This window comes from Plecotus auritus (genome assembly GCF_963455305.1).
Source record: "Plecotus auritus genome assembly, chromosome: 7".
In the NCBI taxonomy this organism is placed as follows: domain Eukaryota; kingdom Metazoa; phylum Chordata; class Mammalia; order Chiroptera; family Vespertilionidae; genus Plecotus; species Plecotus auritus.
Genome location: NC_137774.1, coordinates 68071222 through 68091987, shown reverse-complemented (window position 1 = coordinate 68091987; position 20766 = coordinate 68071222). Strand labels below are relative to the sequence as shown.

General features: G+C 45.4%; 1 protein-coding gene across 3 annotated transcripts in view; it reads right to left on the bottom strand.

The window, feature by feature from the left end:
• Window positions 1–20766, bottom strand: part of XPO6 (exportin 6) — a 137669-nt gene that overhangs the window by 29527 nt on the left and 87376 nt on the right. For all 3 annotated transcript variants that reach the window (XM_080679379.1, XM_080679380.1, XM_080679381.1), the window contains 5 exons: window positions 19499–19607; window positions 17888–17980; window positions 16438–16507; window positions 4896–5055; window positions 111–203 (listed from right to left, as the gene is read on the bottom strand). In XM_080679379.1, the coding sequence (XP_080535505.1) occupies window positions 111–203; window positions 4896–5055; window positions 16438–16507; window positions 17888–17980; window positions 19499–19607 (525 nt within the window). The remainder of the gene's footprint in view (window positions 1–110; window positions 204–4895; window positions 5056–16437; window positions 16508–17887; window positions 17981–19498; window positions 19608–20766) is intronic.

Sequence of the window (20766 nt, the reverse complement as noted above, 5' to 3'; positions counted from 1 at the left end):
GTGGGAGTTTCACTCCTCTTCATGACAGCCACTACTGTTTCTTTTTACCTATAAAATGATTTGGGGCTGGAGGACATTTCCTGAGAATATAAACATCTAACTGTACTTACACATCAATGAGATCAGGTTTCAATACTGATGGCACAGCAGTTTCAATGTTGTACAGTTTTATCTGAGATCCATACAGAGTGACTTTGACCAACCTGTTGGCAAAGAAGCAGGTAAGAAAAAACATTCAGCAATGGACTTAAATAACACAGATAGACAGGTACCAACAAAGGTCTAAGAATAGAGACCAGACCTTCAATCTTATCCCAAAGATATAATATGAGATGTGCACTAAGATTTATATACAAAGATACTAACTAAACCATTACATATAGTATCAAAAAATTTTGAAAATAATATAGATATCCAACACAGAGAATATACTGATATACTATATACAATAAAAATGATTACAATGGAAATTTTTGTTATGTGTATTTTACCACAATAAAATTTTTTTTAAGAACATAAATGTTTGCCCTAGCTGGTCTGGCTCAGTGGACAGAGCGTCGGCCTGTGGACTGAAGGGTCCCGGGTTCAATTCCAGTTAGGGGCACATGCCTGAGTTGAGGGCTCAATCTCCAGTGGGGGCGTGCAGGAGGCAGCCGATCAATGATTCTCTCATCTTTGATGTTTCTTTCTCTCACTCTCCCTTCCTCTCTGAAATCAATAAAAATAATATATTTTTAAAAAGTGTTTCAGGTGGATAGATATATGATAAAGAAAATATAGCACTGTTTGAATGATGGGTATATGGGTCTTCCCTGTATAACTATTCAATGTTTATGAATATGTGAAAATATTCATGATAAAATTCTGGGGTGGGGGGCAAGAGTTTCTAGAATTAAACTGAGGTATTCTGAACTTCAAGCAGTTATTTCAGGAGCAAACTGCTGAACCCACTGTTGCCCAAGGGCTCACTGCATAAAATGAGCATGAACTACAATAACTAATAGCCAGCTCTACTGGGAAGTAGAAATGCCTCTGTCATTAGAGACAGACTTTCCTTTGAGTCAAGGGGAAAACTGGAGACCTGGCAGAGTTCCCTCTATTCCTGCTGTCAGAAAACTGAGCTGGGTGCCAGGGAGGACAGCATGTGCTCTTCTTCCTCAATCCAATGGTGCAGGGGTTCCCCAACTTCACTGACATAAGGAGCAACTGGGGAACTTGTTACAAATGCCAGCTCCCTGGTGCAACCCCACAGACCAACTATGCAGTTGTAGGAGGGTCTGGAAACATGTGTCTCTGAAAAGCACCAAGGCTCTGGTGCATGTGGACCATACTCTGAAAAATGCTCCTCTCGGATGCAGAGAAAAAACAGGACTTTATTAGAAATCCACAAGCTTAAGCCACAAATTATGCAGGGCTGGGGAGCAGACAGAAAGGGGCACTGCCAGTCAGTCAAGAAAGTGAGAGTGAAAGAGCCGAGGGCTCCCAATCTGGTCCTGGGAAGGGTGCAAGTGATCACTGGAAATCAGAACGGCACCTCCCCGAAGCAATGCACCAATGTGGACCTGGTATCTAATGCTTTAACTCTCCCAGTGTATTACACTCACACAGCAGGTGCACAGTTCACTGGCATTATGTATATTGACACTGTGCAGCCACCACCACTGTCTATCTCCAGAACCTTTTCTTCATCTTTCCAAGCTAAATCTTGTACCCATTAAATAACTCTCCATACCTCCTTGTCCCTAGCCCCTAGCAAACATCATTCTTTTTTCTGTCTCTATGAATTTTACTACTCTACATGCCTCATATAAATAAAGTCATATAGTATTGGACTTTGCATTCTGTTTTCACATTACACAGCATTCTTTAATGATGTTCATCACTAAAAATTGACTTCTAGATGTGTCTGTTTGGCAGGGTTTAAAAAATATTTTTTTTATTGATTTTTAGAGAGAGAAAGGGAGAGGGAGAGGGAGAGGGAGAGGGAGGGAGGGAGGGAGAGAGAGAGAGAGAGAGAGAGAGAGAGAGAGAAACATTTATGTGAGAGAGAAACATCAATTGGTTGCCTCCTGCACACACCCCAACCGGGGACAGCACCTACAACCTGGTTATGTGCCTTGACTGGGAACAGAACCTGCCACCTTTTGGTGTATGGGACAATGCTCCAACCAAGCCACACCGGCCAGGGTTGTGTAGCAGTTTTATTACTAGGTTTGTTTTATGTAACCTCTAAGTTGAAACACTGCTAATCACACTGGCTATTAAGATCATAACAAGGAGCCTTCTCTCACACTTTATTTTAAATTGAAGACAAGATAGCTAAGTATCTTTAGTACTGAACTTACAAACCTAATCGGTATAGAAAGATATATTTGTAACGACCTGCAAAATAACAATTCAGGATCTATGATCAATGATCTCACTATGAAGTTGAGATAACTGATATCATTCATATATATATATATATATATATTCCTCGAGTATAAATTTTAAAACTATAAAATTTCCGACAGAAAGAGACATGTTCTATCTGCACTAACAACCATCGCTGGAAATAGGCCTAATGCGAGAGGAGGAAAGAGGACTCCAGAAGTAGAAGCTCTATGGTTTGGAAAGAACATAGTTTTTGGACTCAGGAAACTGGTTAAAGTCCAGGTGCTCCCTTTCATGAGCTCTGATCTGAAGCAAGACATTCACCATCCCTGGCCACAGTTTACTCACAGATAAAGTGACAATATTTGTCCCTCAAAGTATAGAATGAAAAAAAATGTGCATAAACACCTTTGAAAATGCCTTACGACCATATGCTGCTTTTATTATTAATAATGTTAATCTGGATTTTAAAGATTTATTTCAAATTCTTAGTTACCTATGCTTTTAACAGTTAAAGAAAAGCTGGTATGTAGGCTTGGAGCTTGACTCCCCCCTCAGGGTGTTATCAATGACATGGCTACTGGGCCAGTGAAAGCCCCAGGTGTCTTGACTTTGGGCTGGATCCATAGCTATAGTTTTGATCTACTTAACTCACAGATTCCCTGAAGCAGTGGTCGGCAAACTCATTAGTCAACAGATCCAAATATCAACAGTACAACGATTGAAACTTCTCTTGAGAGCCCAATTTTTTAAACTCAAACTTCTTCTAACGCCACTTCTTCAAAATAGACTCGCCCAGGCCATGGCATTTTGTGGAAGAGCCACACTCAAGGGGCCAAAGAGCCGCATGTGGCTCGCGAGCCGCAGTTTGCTGACCACGGCCCTGAAGCAATTATCACTTAGTATCAAGGGTATAACTTCTTTTGGAGGTTTTTTGTTAATCCTCAGTCGAGGATATTTTTCCATTGATTTTTAGACAGAGTGGATGGGAGGGAGAGTGGAGAGAGAAGGAGAAGGGAGAGAAAGAAAACAACATCGATTTGAGAGAGACACATTGGTTGCCTTCTGCACTTGCCCCTACCGGGCCCGGGGATCGAACCTGCAACCCATGTACGTGCCCTTGACAGAAAATTTAACCCCAGACTCTTTGGTGCACAGACCAATACTCTAACCCAGCCGTGGGCAAACTATGGCCCGCGGGCCGGATCCGGCTGTTCTATCCGGTTCTCTTGCTCTCCCCTCCGCTCCTTTACTTTGGATTTATATTAGTTCACACAAACACTCCATCCATGCTTTTGTTCCGGCCCTCCAGTCCAGTTTAAGAACCCACTGTGGCCCTCGAGTCAAAAAGTTTGCCCACCCCTGCTCTAACCACTGAACCACACCGACTAGGGCCGAGGGTATGACTTTTTAAGTATAGCAGTTCGTGAGCGTGGTGGGGGAAGGAGGAGGAGGAGGAGCGGGGGAGAACTCGGGAATATAAAATGGTCCTCAAAAGCTGCAGCTGTAGCCGAAACCAGTTTGGCTCAGTGGATAGAGCGTCGGCCTGCGGACTGAAGGGTCCCAGGTTCGATTCTGGTCAAGGGCACATACCTTGGTTGCAGGCACATCCCCAGTAGGAGGTGTGCAGGAGGCAGCTGATCGATGTTTCTCTCTCATCGATGTTTCTAACTCTCTATCCCTCTCCCTTCCTCTCTGTAAAATATCAATAAAATATATTTAAAAAAAAAAAAAGCTGCAGCTGTAAACCCTATGCAGGACCCAAGAGGAAGGAGTAATGAAAGTAGCCTAGTGGAGGAAAGGTTGGGAAGCACCTCTAAAGTCAGGCTTGAGGCTACCCAGGTTTAACTCCTTAGGACCCTAACAGGACTAGAAAAACCAGTCCTACTGCCACAGGACAGAGGAAAATCCCACCTTTGCCATCTGGCTGCCTACCTGGATAGTGCCTGCCATTTATTAACTAACAGGCATTCCTAATGCCTCTCCAGCCTATGAGGAAAGACATGAAGATTGACCTCACCTGGTTTCTTTGGAGGCTAATCCTGTCTTTGTATCTATTATAAGTTCTTCAATAAAATTATATTTACTATCTGCCACATGAGTGAAAGTGCCTCATCTCATCTAACCAGTTTCCTGAGTCCAAAAACTATGCTCTTTCCAAACCACAGAGCTTTTACTTCTGGAGTCCTCTTTCCTCCTCTCACATTAGGCCCAATTCCAGCGATGGTTGTTAGTGCAGACAGAACATGTCTCTTTCTGTCGGAAATTTTATAGTTTTAAAATTTATACTCGAGGAACATATATATACAAATGATATCAGTCATCTCAACTTCACAGTGAATAAACCTAAAGATACTGTCCACTCCATTTTACACATAAGGAACTGAAGTTCCGAGAGGTCCAGTAATGGCTCCACATTCTCCTTATATAAGCAGAGCCTTGACTGACCCAGCACCGGAGCAGAAGCTGGTACAACTGAGCTCGGGAGAGGGAATGACTCCATGATGTCGCTGCCAGCCTACCTCTCCACAACTGTGAGGGCATCGCTGAACCGCGCAGCAAACATGTCTCCAGTAAAGTACTCAGCTAAGCGGCCCACAGCCTGCAGCAGGGAGCTCAGGTCTCTCAGGGAGCAGTGCAAGCGCCGGCAGTCGTTCTCCGCTGTGATATTCAGCCTGTGTCCTGGAACAGAGCACCTCAGACAGGTTTTCAGGAAGAACGTGCTGTGGTTACCACAACAGACAACGGCTCACCCAGGCAATCTACACGTGCTAAACCAACTCTTGAAACACAGGCTGCTTCCTGGGACTGAGCAGGGAAGCCAGACCCATATGCACTCCAGAGCCAGAGGGAGGGACACACAGCAGAGGAAGACAGACGGACAGCCGAGGAGGGAGGGTAGCAATGTGCACCAAGCATCTATCTGATTCCTCCTGACCCTGTGAAGGATGGATGCCACCAATTTTACACACAAGGAAACATCCTCAGGGAGGTCTGGTAACTTGCCCAACCTGAGTCACATTTCCGGGGCAGAGCGGGTGTCCTAAGCTCAGTCTAAGCAATTGCAAATCTGCTTGCCTTTGCACATGGCCCTATCAGAGACCACGTCTCCGAGGCTGAGAGGGAGGATTTGTTCCTGCTCGAACAGCATGCACTCAGCACTGCATCCAGGCGGTTGTAGGAATGCAGCACGGAATACGAGCATGAGCTGGGTTCAGAGAACGGATTCCCTGCTACTCGCTGGCTCTGTGCCTCAGTGAGCCCTTCTGAGTCTCAGTTTCCTCAGCTTTAAAATGGAAAAAATGCTAATATCTAATTGACTATTATAAGGGCTAAGTTAGAATGCATTAAATAAACACTGTAGACTATAAACCATTATTCAATGTTTGTAATACTTATGAAAAACAAAGAGCTAGTGATTTTCTAAGGCCTGAAACTTATTCTTCAACATAATTTCTTCAAACTAAGCAAGGAGGATGCAAGGTGGAGGACAAAAACATCCTCAGTTCAACAACCTCCTTGCTCCTCGGGCCCCTCTACTCACAAACATCCACAAAAACAGTATAACTGTCAGCAGAGGGCTCTCAGTCTGATTAAGTCCTCCCCCCCAGAACGAGGGAGGGAGGGAGGGGCAGAACAGTGAGAGCCTGCCCACAGGCACCTGCAACCTACACACCTCTCAAGCCTGCTCCCTCCATTGCCACTTCGGGTTTTTACTCGGGTAGGGGACAAGAGCCTCAAAGTGACTAGCACCAACCTGCCTCCCGCAGCACCCCACAAATGTCTTCCAATCTAAGCACACAGCTCCCTGAGGCAAGGCATCAACTCTCTCAGGAGACCTTCCCTCCCTTCTCCAGACAGAAAACCAGCTTCCCTCCCCTCCTGCCTTCCTCCAGGGATAAAGTGATGATTTACAAGTCTTCTATCAACTCCTTCATGGTGAGGGGCCACTCCCAGTGGAGCCCAATGTCACACAGTGCCTGATGCATAACAAGTGACCACAAATATATACATGAGTTCAATACAACCAAACAGAGAACAAACTAGACAGAGCAGGAGAGGGAGTCTCCAGAGCTTAAATCCTCACACTGCCCCTGGGAACTGTCACTGCAGTAATCAAAGGTGATCACGGATAAGCAGCACCTGCGGAGAGGAACCCAGCAAGGCTGAGCACCTATGAAAAAAGTGGTGGATGAAGTAGCAATGTGACTCCTCAGATCCTACACCGACTTCCAGGTGACCAGGCTGGGCCCAGAGCCTTTGATGGCCCCCACGGGAGGACAGGAGCCTGGAAAGGAAACGCTCTGGCCAGGGCACTGTCTCAGTGGGTCACACCCAAGGAGCAGAACAAAAGCAAGAGGCAGCTCAAGGAAGGACCTTACAAGGAGAGAGCCTGTGACAAAGGCCAGCTCCCCGGAGCCCCCAGTCGCCTGTTCCTCCTCCTGCACTCCCCACGGAGATCAGGACCTCGGGGTGGAACATAGGACAGGCAGCCCTGGGGGCCACGGATGGGCATCCAGAAGAGTGAGCAACTCCCAACCCAAGCAAGAGGAGGACCACCACGCTGCCAGCCAGAGGAGCCCAGGGAACACACCGGGACAGGAGGCATTTCTGTCATGCTGGGTCATGTGAGAGGAAACATTGCCCCTCCCTCCTCTCTCCACTTAACAAAAGGAGCACAATGATACTCCTGAATGTCCAGAGGTAACCGACTCCCAGGGTAAACTTCTAAAACTTGCTGTTCCCCTGCACAGCAGCCACTCCTCAGGACCCTGTGGGAAATAAACCCTGATGAAAAACACACCCGGGCCTGGCTGCAGTGGCTCAGTAGTTGAGCGTAGACCTATGAACCAAAAGGTCACGGTTCAATTCCCAGCCATGCCTGGTTGTGGGCTCGATCCCCAGTGGGGGGCGTGCAGGAGGCAGCCGATCAATAGTTCTTTCTCATCATTGATGTTTCTATCTCTCTCTCCCTCTCCCTTCCTCTCTGAAGTCAATAAAAAAGATATTTAAAACACACACACACCCTGGAAGTGGATGTGGTCATGGTACAGGCCCAAAAGGAAAGGAGGCCAGCTCAACGTTCAAAGAGCCACGTGGGCAGGTTTTGAATTATATAATAGCCCCTCCTCTCCCTGTATGCACCTGTCTTCATCTTCCACTCCAATTCCCACCAAGTTCTACTTGATCACTAGTTTTCAATGTATTTGTTGCACTTAATATCTAGAACTAGGTACCCTTAGATATACCTAAGAACTAGTTCCTTAAATATTTTAAGTATGAAGAGAAACATTCTGTCTCTCTTAGGCAGCTTAAAAGTATTATGCCCAGCCTTGGTTGGCCCGAGAATTGAGGGGTCGCAGGTTCAATGCCCAGTTAAGGGCACCCAACTGGGTTGCAGGTTTGCTCCCTGACCCCGGTTGGGGCTCATGCAGAAGGCAACCAGTTGATGTGTCTCTCCCACATCAATGTGTCTCTCTCCCCCTTTACTCCATTCCACTCTCTCTGAAAAGCAATGAAGGGAAAAGGTATTGTTTCCAGGCCTTGCACTCTTCCCCTCTGCCCCCAACACTGCCCTTTAACCCCCTCCTACCCTTTAACCTCTTCCTGGACACCTCCACTGGATGATGAAAAGCCCAATCCCTCTTGAGGGAGACTTCCATCTCTGAACAGCTTGGTCAAAAACACGAGACCCCAGCTGGTGTGGCTCAGTGGTTGACTGTCAACCTATGAATCAGGATATCATGGTTCGATTCCTGGTCAGGGCACATGCCTGAGGTTGAGGCTCTGTCCCCAGTGGGGGTGCGTGCAGGAGGCTGCGGATCAATGATTCTCTCTCATCATTGTTTCTCTGTCTCCCTCACCCTTCCTCTCTGAAGTCAATTAAAAAAACAAAACAAAACACAACAACACAGGGGAGGGAAATCTGTCTTCCTATAATTCCTTCTCATTACCCCTTGTCCCACCACTGGAGGGTACAACACAAAACAAGCCTAAGCCTGATGACACACTACATTCTTGGGAGAGATGTGAAGACAGGGTACCATTCCTGCAAAATCTCCTCTTCCCTGAAATACATGCCCAGGGTCCCTTCTATTACCCATGCCACCCTCCTTCTGAGAATCCTTGTCCTCAGGGTTATTCCCCTCTATAAACCTTCCCTAATTTGTCCAACATGGAACAATACCTACAAAGGAAAAACAGCTCAGAACTTCTGTGTGTGAGTTTTATTAAACTACAAGAGGCCCAGTGCACGGATTCGTGCACTTTGAAATATTTTAATATCACTATTCGCCCTTTCTCTCTAACAGAAGTGTCAACCAAATTCACGATCAACAATGACAGATGGAAACACATGTGTGCGGTGGGTGCCAGCAAAAGCTTTATATGTATCACACATGCGCGAGTCAACTTAGACTTTTTTTTTTCCTTTAAAGAATATGGAACGCTTCACGAATTTGCATGTCATCCATGCGCAGGGGCCATGCTAACCTTCTCTGTATCATTCCAATTTTAGTATTTGTGCTGCCAAAGCAAGCACTAGCCTTTTTATATATAGAATAAACTCGCTTAATTAGACATGCTTTCTGATTTAGCTAAACTTTTTCCAGCCCATTGAAGCACCCCAACTTCTCTTTCAGGTAATTGTCAGGAACACAGCAGTAAATATCAACACGAAGCAGATTATTATTGTAGATCACACAGGGAGAACGGTAAAATATTTAACTGTGTCAGTGTTTGACTATATTCTGCGCAGTGAGAAAACCTGAAGTCATTTTCAAGTTCCACCATTTCTTCTTTTCAGTCGGGTCAAGTTTCTAAACTTTCTAAATCTCTGTTTTCTGGCTAATGAAAAGAAAACAGGATTCTACCATGTCTCCTATCTACCTATTCCAGGACTTCTGTGAGGATCAAATGAGATGAGGCATGTGAAAATGCTTCACAGACATTTGGTTAAAGTATAAAATGTTTCAACCCGGCTATAAAGCAAGTAGTGCTCTTGGGCTGAAGAAACTCCAAGGAGGCTAGTCACTAGGGAGAGGAAGCCGGGCATTGCTATGTGATGCATTTTGCGCCATGGGGTCTCACCAGCATTGGCTGCGATTTGGTGGGCTGTCACTCTGGGGTGGTGGTGGGGCCTGTCTCCCACTTGGGAGAATCCAAGTGTTGGTTTGTCGGCACCAGGTCCACAGTGCCATTTCTTTATATATGGCCAGTGTGCATCACCGCAGTTCCTACATTGAGCGTCTGCCCCTTGGTGGTCAGTGCGTGTCATAGCGACCAGTCTGGTGGTAGGAGGAGCACTTAGCATATTAGCCTTTTATATAGAGAGAGATAGAAGTTTGAACCATATGAAATTGCTGACATTTGACCACTTCTGACGTAACAAAACTGCAATTCCATATAATTCAACTTAACACATATATGCCATCTAAGGTGCATATTAATAAAAACTGCAGCTGCTGTTTCCTGTTCTGCCTGCATGGCAGACAAACACACCAGCAGTAAAGCACCACTAATCCAAGTCCCTGCCCTCCCCTAGCCTAGAAAGTGCACACCACCACTGCCACGGCATTGCGCAAGGCGCCACCTCAACTTGAGGAGGCAGGCCAGGGTTCCCACTGAGAAAAGCTATTCAGATCCACCCACATTTTCTTCTGTTTGGCTAAGGTTGGATTTCTCTCCAACATCACAGACAGCTGCAAAGTGGGACCTTTAGGAGAGAACAGGTTTTTGAGAGAAAACGTTCACAGCTACACTAAAGTCCTGTCTTCCACAAACCAAGGCCCCCTGAAGCTGTCCAGATACGCTGTAAGCCACATCCAAAGAACAGCTCCCTGTCAAATCACCATCCTGGATAAAAACCTAGTAATCTTATGTGTAATTTAGTCCTCTGTTTGAGGGGGCTGGGGAGGTGGAGGTGTGAAAATTAGCATTTGCAGTATTCTGCCCCAAGAGAACAAACGAGTCATAAATGAACCCCAGGGGAACAAAGAATAGAAGCCCAAAAATCTTACATAGTATTCTACATGAAGCAATCTCTTAGGCAGGAAAGTCTGCATGGCTAAACAGAAAAGCTAAAGGGGTTATTACTTAGAGCAAAAATACCACTCTGATGAGGGAAGATGTCACTGAGCAGTGGCATAGCCAGATACATACAGAACAAATACTTCAAGGCCATGTAAGGACACAAATGCAATACAAGGGGTACACTCACAATGAGAGGTTTCTCAAACCACAAATGGTTGGAAAGACTGACAGCGAGGGAAGGGCACCTGAGGGGTGAGAGAGCACACAGTAACCCATCTGCTATGGCCACACACTCTCCATGAATTTTACTGAGGAAGTGGAAGGAGAAAGAAGTAGAGTAAGAATGAGACTCCCATCCATATAGGATCCAGAGAAGATGCTAGAACTAAAGACTAGCTAGATAAATGGGAATGGAAAAGAGGGCCATCGAAGAAAGGATACCATGGTTTCTGTTATGAGGCAATAGGCTAACTAATACAGCATAGCATGAAGGTTATTTGAGGGGTGAATGGCCATGGGAACTAGGGACAGAATGTACTCACAGTCCCACTTTTTAATAGCCTTAGCACTGGAAACCTGGCTTTTGAGCCACTTAGAAATGAGGGAATGCTTCATCATGGATAAGAGAGCTCGATTTAAAACAAGAAAGAAGTATTTCTCTGGCCTGAGAGGTTTGCCATTGGATTACACACTAAAGATGAGGCTAGGAATGAGATTTCTAAATGATCTGGAAGAGCCAAGCGCCCTATGAAATTACCAGTAAATGGGCTTCAATGAGAGCAGGTATATGGTATTTTATGTAAGGAAAAATAAATCAGATTATCTTTCTCAGAAGAGCAGCTTTAAGTTATCAGCTGTGTCTCAGAAAAAGGATTTAAAAATCACTGCAGATTTTTACCTGAAGACTAATTCAGTATAATGTAAAAAAGTCAGCTATAATTCTAAAAGGGAAACTCAGGGATCAATCCTTTTTTTGGGTGGGGGGTGGGGGGGGGGCGGGCAGGGGGAGAGATACATACTCCATTTTTTTAATTTTTAAGATCAATAATAATGTCTTCAGGATATTGACTACCTTCTAGGAGAGACAACCAGGGCACAGTTTTCCCAAGAGTGAATTCTGGAAAAATCTGTAGCATTTGTACAGTCAAATGATTTTCATTAATATTGACAGCATATTTTACAGGCATGTTTGCTTTAAAAAGTTGTCTTTTTTAAAGTTCTGTATAAGCTCTCCTTATCCTATCAACAAAACCAGGGCTTATACTTGGGACATGCCAAGTCCCATCAACCTCCTGGGGCCCAGTGAATTATTTGGAAGCTAATCTAGTCATGGAAACAAGCCGTCACAGGCCACCAAAAAGGGCAGTCTCAGAAAGAGACTCCCATGGAGGCTCTGCCATGAATAACAAGTTCGCCCAGAAGCTGGGCTGCACTTTGGGCAGCTCTGTGCCAGGCTGAAACAACAGTTACACGACAGAGGTGCTGCTGGCCAGGGCCAGGCATGACTTCTTTAAGGAAGACACTGTCAAATGACTATAGCAGATGGGAGGAGGGGCACAGGTGTGCTTACAAGCACAATATAACACCCAGCTGACATAATGAATGTCAGATTTTAGTTAATTCAATTTTTTATCATTCCCCATTATAGCATCTTGAGACTAGCACTAACAATATATGTGGCTTTGGAAAATTAACTTATCTGAACATTGATTTTCTCCTTTGTAAAACAGGAGTAACTAGTATTAGTGCTTACACCTTATAGGGCATGAGAGAATCCTATCTAATAAAAGAGTAATATGCAAATTGACCGTACCTCTGATACACCCACCAGCCACACCCACCAGCCACGCCCACCAGCCAATCAGGAGCAAATATGCAAATAAACCCAACCAAGATGGCTACGGCCACAGAGAGCAGGAGGGAGGCTTGGGTTTCCCCTGTAATGGAGGAAGCCAAGCTTTCCACCTGCCCTTGCCGGCCTAGGCCTCCACTCAAGGCTACAAAGTTTCAATGATAGAAGATACATAAACCCAAACAGAAATGGCGGCAGCCACGGAGCTGGAAAGAGCAAGAGGCTACGGTTGCCCGTGGCAATGGAGGAAGCCAAGCTTTCCACACACCCTGGCCGGCCCAGGCCTCTGCTTAAGGCTACAAAGTTTCAATTATAGAAGATACATAAATCCCAACAGAAATGGCTGCTGCCTCGGAGCAAGCAGAAGGCTTGGCTCCGCTCCAGGCTACAAAGTTTCAATTGTAGAAGAGAAATAAACCCCAGATACCAGGGCCTCCACTTGGGTCGCCAGGGGGCATGGCCAGCCTGCAAACCACCACAGGCCCCTCGCCCAGGCCACCCCATGCCCCAAGGAAACCCCCACCCTGATCCGGGACACCCTTCAGGGCAAACCAGCTGGCCCCCACCTGTGCACCAGGCCTCTATCCTATCTAATAAAAGAGTAATATGGCCTGACTGGTTTGGCTCAGTGGATAGAGTGTCGGCCTGCAGACTGAAGGGTCCCGGGTTCGATTCCGGTCAAGGGCATGTACCTTGGTTGCGGGCACATCCCCAGTGGGGGGCGTGCAGGAGGCAGCTGATCGATGTTTCTCTCTCATCGATGTTTCCAACTCTCTATCCCTCTCCCTTCCTCTCTGTAAAATATCAATAAAATATATTTTTTTTAAAAAAAGAGTAATATGCAGATTGACCATCACTCCAACACACAAGATGGCTGCCCCCATGTGGTCAAAGATCCTGCCCCCATGTAGACACAAGATGGCCACCACAAGATGGCCAGCGGGGGAGGGCAGTTGGGAGGGACCAGGCCTGCAAGGGAGGGCAGTTGTGGGCGATCAGGCCAGCAGGGGAGGGCAGTTTGGAGGGACCCAGGCCTGCAGGGGAGAGCAGTTGGGGGGAACCAGGCCTGCAGGGGAGGGCAGTTAGGGGTGACCAGGCCTGCAGGGGAGGGAAGTTGGGGGGGACCCAGGCCTGTAGGGGAGAGCAGTTTGGGGGGACCAGGCCTGCAGGGGAGGGCAGTTAGGGGCAAACAGGCTGGCAGGGGAGCAGTTAGACATCAATCAGGCTGGCAGGGGAGTGGTTAGGGGGTGATCAGGCTGGCAGGCAGAAGCGGTTGGGGCAATCAGGAAGGCAGGCAGGCGAGCAGTTGGGAGCCAGCAGTCCTGGATTGTGAGAGGGAGTCCGACTGCCCGTTTAAGCCCGATCCCACCGGACATCCCTCGAGGGGTCCCAGATTGGAGAGGGTGCAGGCTGGGCTGAGGGACAACCCCGCCCCCCTGTGCACGAATTTTATGCACTGGGCCTCTAGTTACCTATATCAATAAAAGCCTAGGTGGCCCTCGCACGACACCCCCATGTCATCACAAGATAGCCACCCCTGCATCGTCACAAGATGGCCACCACAAGATGGCTGGCAGGGAAGGGCAATTGTGGGTGACCAGGCCTGCAGGGGAGGGCAGTTGGGGGCAACCAGGCTGGCAGGAGAGGGCATTTGGGGGCAACCAGGCCAGCAAGGGAGGGCAGTTGGGGGTGACCAGGCCGGCAGGGGAGTGGTTAGGGGGCGATCGGGCTGGCAGGCAGAAGCGGTTAGGGGCAATCAGGCAGGCAGGTGGTTAGGAGCCAGCAGTCCCAGATTGTGAGAGGGATGTCCCTGAGGGATCGGGCCTAAACCGGCAGTCGGACATCCCCCAAGAGGTCCCAGATTGGAGAGAATGCAGGCCGGGATGAGGGACACCCTCCACCCCCGTGCACAAATTTTGTGCACTGGGCCTCTAGTATAAGACTAGTGGCCCAGTGCACGAATTCATGCACATTGAAAGGAAATTAATTAGAAGAAATATTTTAATATCACTACTCGCCCTTTCTCTATAGTACAAGTGTCAAAGATGAAAGAAAATTAGTAAAATGTATATGAAAATAATATATAAATTGGTTAATAAATAAACAATAACATGATAGAACAACAACAAAGACATGATATAAAAACAAAAACAAGATATAAAAACAACATTGATAAAAACAATGACTGATAAATTGATTAAACTTATTCTAATATATCCCTGTATACCACATTAAGAGTAAAACACTTTCAGAGTGCTTGACTAATTTCCCTTGTGATGAAGTATTTTTAACTTTAACGTCACATGCTTTTCGAACTCAAGAGAAAGCAACATATAATTGACCATGTTCAAAAATGGGTTCAGGTAGGAATATTCCTACTCTGTCTAGAATTTGTCCTTGTGATTTATTAATAGTCATAGCAAATGCTGGCATCCTGGGAAACTATCTTCGAATTAATTTATATGGGAGGCCAGTGTCAGACAGGGACAAATCAATTCTTGGAATCAGAACAACCTCTCCTTCTGCAGATCCTGTTAATACTTCAGCTTTTATTATGTTAGGTCGCAATCTTTTGATAATAAATCTAGTACCATTACAAAGACCCCATTTCTATTAAGATTTCTCAGTGGCATAATGATTACACCTACTTTCAATTTTAATTTATGACATGGCATTCCCGAAGAAGTAATACTATTAAGAAATTCAATGGAAGCTTTATATGTATCGCGCATGTGCGAGTCAACGTTTATTTTTCAACTGCCAGTGTGCGTCGTATGTACCAGCCAATCGGTCAGTCAGACGGTCGGACAGTCGGATGGACAGACGGTCCGTCACTTAGCCTTTTATCCTATACTAGAGGCACAGTGCACGAAATTCATGCACGGTTGGGGTCCCTAGGCCTAGCCAGCGATCAGGGCCTATTGGGGCTGTCTCGCCCAGTCCCGATCCGGGCCAGGTCAGCCAGGGCCTGTTGGCTGCAGGACAGGGCCTGCCAGACAGGGGGAGGGACAGCAGGTTTGCCGGCTGGGGAGTGGCACAGGGGGAGGTTGGCTGGCCGTGTGAGGTTGGCTGTGGGAGTGCACTGACCACCAGGGGGCAGCTCCTGCATTGAGTATCTGCCCCCCTGGTGGTCAGTGCATGTCATAGCAACTGGTCGACTGGTCATTCCAGTCGTCAGTCATTCTGGTCGTTCAGTTGTAAAGGTCACTTAGGCTTTTATATATCCTATATAATAATCCTATATAATAAAGAGCTAATATGCTAATTAGACCAAACAGCAGAACGACCAGTCGCTATGACACACACTGACCACCAGGGGGCAGATGCTCAATGCAGGAGCTGCCCGGTGGTCAGTGCACTCCCACAGGGGGAGGACCCTTAGCACAGCGGTGGTGGTGGGAGCCTCCCGCCTCTGCAGCAATCAGACATCCCCCAAGGGGTCCCGGACAGTGAGAAGGCCGGGCTGAGGGGACCCCCTCGCTGCCCCCCGCAAGTGCACAACTGTCATGCACTGGGTCTCTACTATATATAGATAACATAAGCAAAATATAGTGCCAGGTACATAATGCGTGTTCTACAAATGAAGGTTACTATTATTATTATTATTAATAGAATAACCAAAGGGGGAAAAAAAGCGCTAACCCTAAACCCCAACTAGGTGAAACCTATAAATGGCAGGCCCTAGCCTTTTCCAATAGCTATGGCCAGAGGCGCCCAGGGCCGCTTTACAACAGGAAAGCTAGCATTTACTAGAATCAGCATGTTCCACCATAGTTTGCCTGCTTTGAGTTGCTCCTATGTGCTACTGGATTCTAAATACCAGAGAAGAAAGAGTACGTCACAGCAAAGTCCAGAGTTGTTTTTTCCTACCATACTTGCTGGTTTCAAAGACATAAAGACATTCTATTTGCTAGGGTTTTCAAAAAGCTCTACCCTTTTGCTCCAAATTATCTCCCCTCTCTCACTGAAACACCTCTCTGGAATATACTGTCAGAGCCTCATCCTTTACCTCCCCATGCACCTCCCCATCATGATTTCTTTCTATTTACAAGTTGGGGAGACAACGCTGCAGGGAAGTGGCAGCAGAGAGAAAAATCATGTTCTGACAGCAAAGAAGGCAATAATTAAATATTAGTCCATTTTTTAAATGTGGGTTAAATTAGAAAATAAAACAAGTTTACCTGACCCTGAAGTAACTATAAACTGCTGTAACCCCAGATAAACGTCTAAATTGTCCTGAAGAACTGGGAACTGAAAACAAAGAAACAACGATTAAAAAACAAAACATAAATTTTACCATTAAAACAGCCCATGTACCTCTGGGAGGTGGGGAGGTGGGGCGGGATAAAAACTCTTCTCTGGAAACCTTTATGTGCCCTAAGAAGAGGTAGCTCCCTGCATCCCTAACAATTTCTATAACTGAAACCACCATCAGTTTGCTACTTTTTTAAAACAAAGCAGTGGATGCTGGGTATGATTATGATGTTCCTAGAAGAGGACTTCAAGCCCCAAATGATCTGATCCTTTTAGAGTTCTGAGACAGGCCCATCTCCCTTCAAATCCAAGGTAAACCTATCCTTGAGAGAAATACAGATATGCCTTTATTCAACTGCATGGCAAAGTGAAAAGACAGGCCAAATTATTTGGAAGTCATTTTCCCTTACTCATTTAGCAGACAGGACCTTCATAACCAGAGCTGTATCTTTTCTTTCTAAACTGCTATTCGCCACTAAGATAAAGATAAAAACTTTAATGTGGCAAATCCCTAAGAATGCCAGGTGACAAAATGGCAATCTCCATAGAAAAACACAAGATACAATGCAAAGCTGACCCCAATAAATTATCTTGCCTTTGAAGGAGAGAGGCTTAATGAAATCTCCTCAGAAAACAGGTATCACTTAATCAGTGAAATCAGTCCTATGACTGAAGATTCTAGCACATAAATATAGGCAGGAGTGCCAGCAATTTGCCAAGAGTGAGCTTTACAATGGCTGGCTTTTCAGCAATATAAGTCATATAAATAAACCTTCCATTTGGCCAGGCCACTTTCGAGCTACTGATGAAGACATTAATAAAGTTCATATTATAGACAAGCATTTAGGAAGGAAAAACAGGGTTTCCCAAAGTTGATCTAACATGTTTGGGGGAAATACTAACATTTGATCAATTTGAGGATTGGGTATAGTAACTATTACTTTCCGCTTAGAATATACACTGAGTGGCCAGATTATTATGACCTCTAAACGCATAATAATCTGGCCACTCAGTGTATATCCTATATAATAAAAGGCTAATATGCAAATTGTCCCCTCGACCAGGAGTTTGACCTGCAGGCAGGCCGGCCAACCGCCCATGTCCCCTCCCCCTGGCCAGGCTGGCCGGATGGCTGGACCCCACCCATGCATGAATTCATGCACCGGGACTCATACATACACACACACACACACACACACACACACACACACACACACACACTGAGTGGCCAGATTATTATGTGTTCAGAGATCATAATAATCTGTCCACTCAGGGTATATCTTTCTATAATACTGGTGAGCAAAAAAAGCCTTACTGCTCATCCTATATGTGCAGGGAAATCATTGGGCTCTTTATCCCCCTCCAAACGTGAGTTACCAATGTCGAGAAGGCGTGTGTGGGAAGGAGCTCCATCACTTTGGCCACTACCTCCAAGCTCTGGCGTAAGTACCGCTGCCACTCTGTCTGCTGCTGCAGGGGAAACACAGACGGGTCAGCTCTCCTACAGGCAGGGTCCTGTCATTTTCCCTGCCAAGCGATACTCAGCCTTACTCTTAGACATACCATCTTGAAGAAATGGCAAATGATGGAACCAGGTTATTTGGTACTTTAAAAAGGCCAAGCTAAAAGATACTTTTTAACCTAATAAAGTATCATTAAAAGCTTTTTCCTAAAAAAGAGATGATCCCAATGGATACAGACACTAGGGGGTGAGGGTATGAACAAGGGGGTAAGGGGGCAATGGGGGAATAAGGACACATATGTAATACCTTAATCAATAAAGAAAATTTTTTTAAAAAAAGAGATGATCTGAGAATGAACTACTTTTTCCCCTACAGTTACAGGAACAGAGATAGAAAAGCCACTTGTGAAAAAAACGCTCGTGTCCCCTTTCGCCCATCCCAGCAACAGGAACTGGTCACTCATTCCTTCTGAGACAGGCCAGTACTGGCTTCTGTAAGTATCACTAAGTCAGTGCCACTGAAGTATGGTCTACAAACAGGCAGCATTGGATCTCCTGGGGGTTTGTTAGATGTGCAATGCTGTGAGCCCCACCCCAAACCTCCTAAATCAAAATCTGTTTAACATCTGTGCCAGTGACTTTTATACATTCTAGAATTCGAGAAAGCATTGGCCTAAGTCATACAGTTAACAAGAAGTGAAGCCAAAGTTTACCAAGCACCTAGCATGCACCAGGCATGTAGCCAGTCCTTCTGCATGTGTTACCCTCACACAACTGTCAACACAGACATACCTCCCCCTTTTGGGAGATGAGAAATTTAGGTTCAGAGAAATTCAACACCCTGGCCTCTGTCTCCTTCATGGATTCAAATCCAGGCCATCTGATTCCCAGTACAGAGTACAGAGCTCTTTCCAACCCAAACATGGCTACCCTCATGGTCTTGATTATGCCACAGTCACTGCTATTTTGAAGCTATACTAGTGACTTGACAATTTTGAAGTGCATGGTGGTTAAGGAAAAAAAACACTAGAGTTGTATCCTTAAAGACATTTTCCTTATCAATGTGGGACACCAGCATCAATAAATTCAAAACTGATTTTAAGAAATATCAGTTTACAAAATATACTCAAAAGAAATTTCCTTTCATTCTAGCCGTATCGTTTAAGTATCTCTTTCACTATTTCCACCAGCATCCAACCAGCTTTTATCTGTTGCCCAGAATGTGGAGTGTAGGTGTGGGTGCCAGGCAGGGAAAATAGGAGGGATACAGAAGTCTTACACTTTTCACTGAACAGATGTACTTACATCTCTAGCCCACATAGGTAAAAATGCCTGTAAGACTTTTTTTTACAGTTAATGAACTCAAAGAGACGGGCAGGATATAAATTTCAAATGAACAACTCAAACTGTAAGACTACTCTGGCTTAAAACGTCTCCAGAGCCGAGGACTGGAAGCTCCAGGTCTCCATGCTGATTCACACCACAACGTAACAACCAGGAAAGGCCAACTAGGGCGTGCTGCTTACATCGTCATCCAGAGTCTCGTCATCCAACTCCTCCAGCTGGGCCTGGTTGTATCTGAACTGGATTCGATTCAACACCTCCGAGAGCAAGAGGACTAGGGCGTCTTCGTACCTACGTGCAGGGAGAAATCAACATCAGGTGAGAGCAGGCTTTTAGCCTCAGACGTCAAAAAGGCATCCTGCACTGTGAAGGGAATGGCATCTGTGTGTTGAATTACTGTACACAAAAGGAGCATCTAAACTAAACTAGTGTCTGGGCTGGCAAGTGTGTAGGTGAGCGCGGAGCAGTAGCAGGTTTTCTTTATTTAACTATGCTCCAGCACCTTCTTGCTGGACGGACCCTTTTAACATCTATAATGTCCTTCTTTGTCTCTGGCAGCAATTTTGTCTTCAGGTCTATTTTGTCTGACATCAGTGTAGCTACCCTGACCTCTTTTGGTTATTGTTTGCACGAAGTATCTTTTTCTATCCTTTTTATTTCAACCTATCTGTGTCTTTGAAACTAAAGCGAGTCTCTTGTAGACAACACGGAGTTGGACAAACTTTTTTTCATCCATTCTGCCAATTTCTACTTTTTAACTAGAAGTTAACCCTTTACATTTAATGTAATTACTGATAAAGACTTTTGCAATTTTGCTATTTTCTCTATGTCATATCGTTTGTTTCTCAATTCCTCCATTTTGTGCTAACTAGATATTTTCTAGTGTACCATTTTAATTCCATTGTCATTTCTTTTACCATATATATATATTTAATTTTATTTTTTCCATCCCCGTTTATCTCCTCTATGTCCTCTTTCACCTCCACCTCCATAACTACCACACTGTTGTTCAAGTCCATGAGTTCACTCTTTTTTACTTAATCCCTCTACCCACCCCCACCCCACCCCCGGAGCTATCTGCCTGCTCTCTATTTATTAGTCTGTGTCTAATTTGCTTGGTAGTTTAGCTTGTTCATTAAATTCCACATTTGAGTGAAATCGTATGGTACTTGTCTTTCTCTATACCATATATTTTCTCAGTGGTTGCTCTGGGGAATTGCAGATACTACATATAAATATCAATTAATTCAATGATTCAATCCTTTTAACAACTGAGAGAGGTAAGTGGTATTAATGGTATTCTTCTGATGAGAAAACTACAGTTGACAGAAGTTAAATAAATTGCCCAAAGCTAGCTGAGTTGAATCCAAGGCTCCCTAACTCAACATCCCATATTCTCTCTACACATAAACCACCAATGGGCTTTGAGCCTGCTCCACCCACTCCCCTA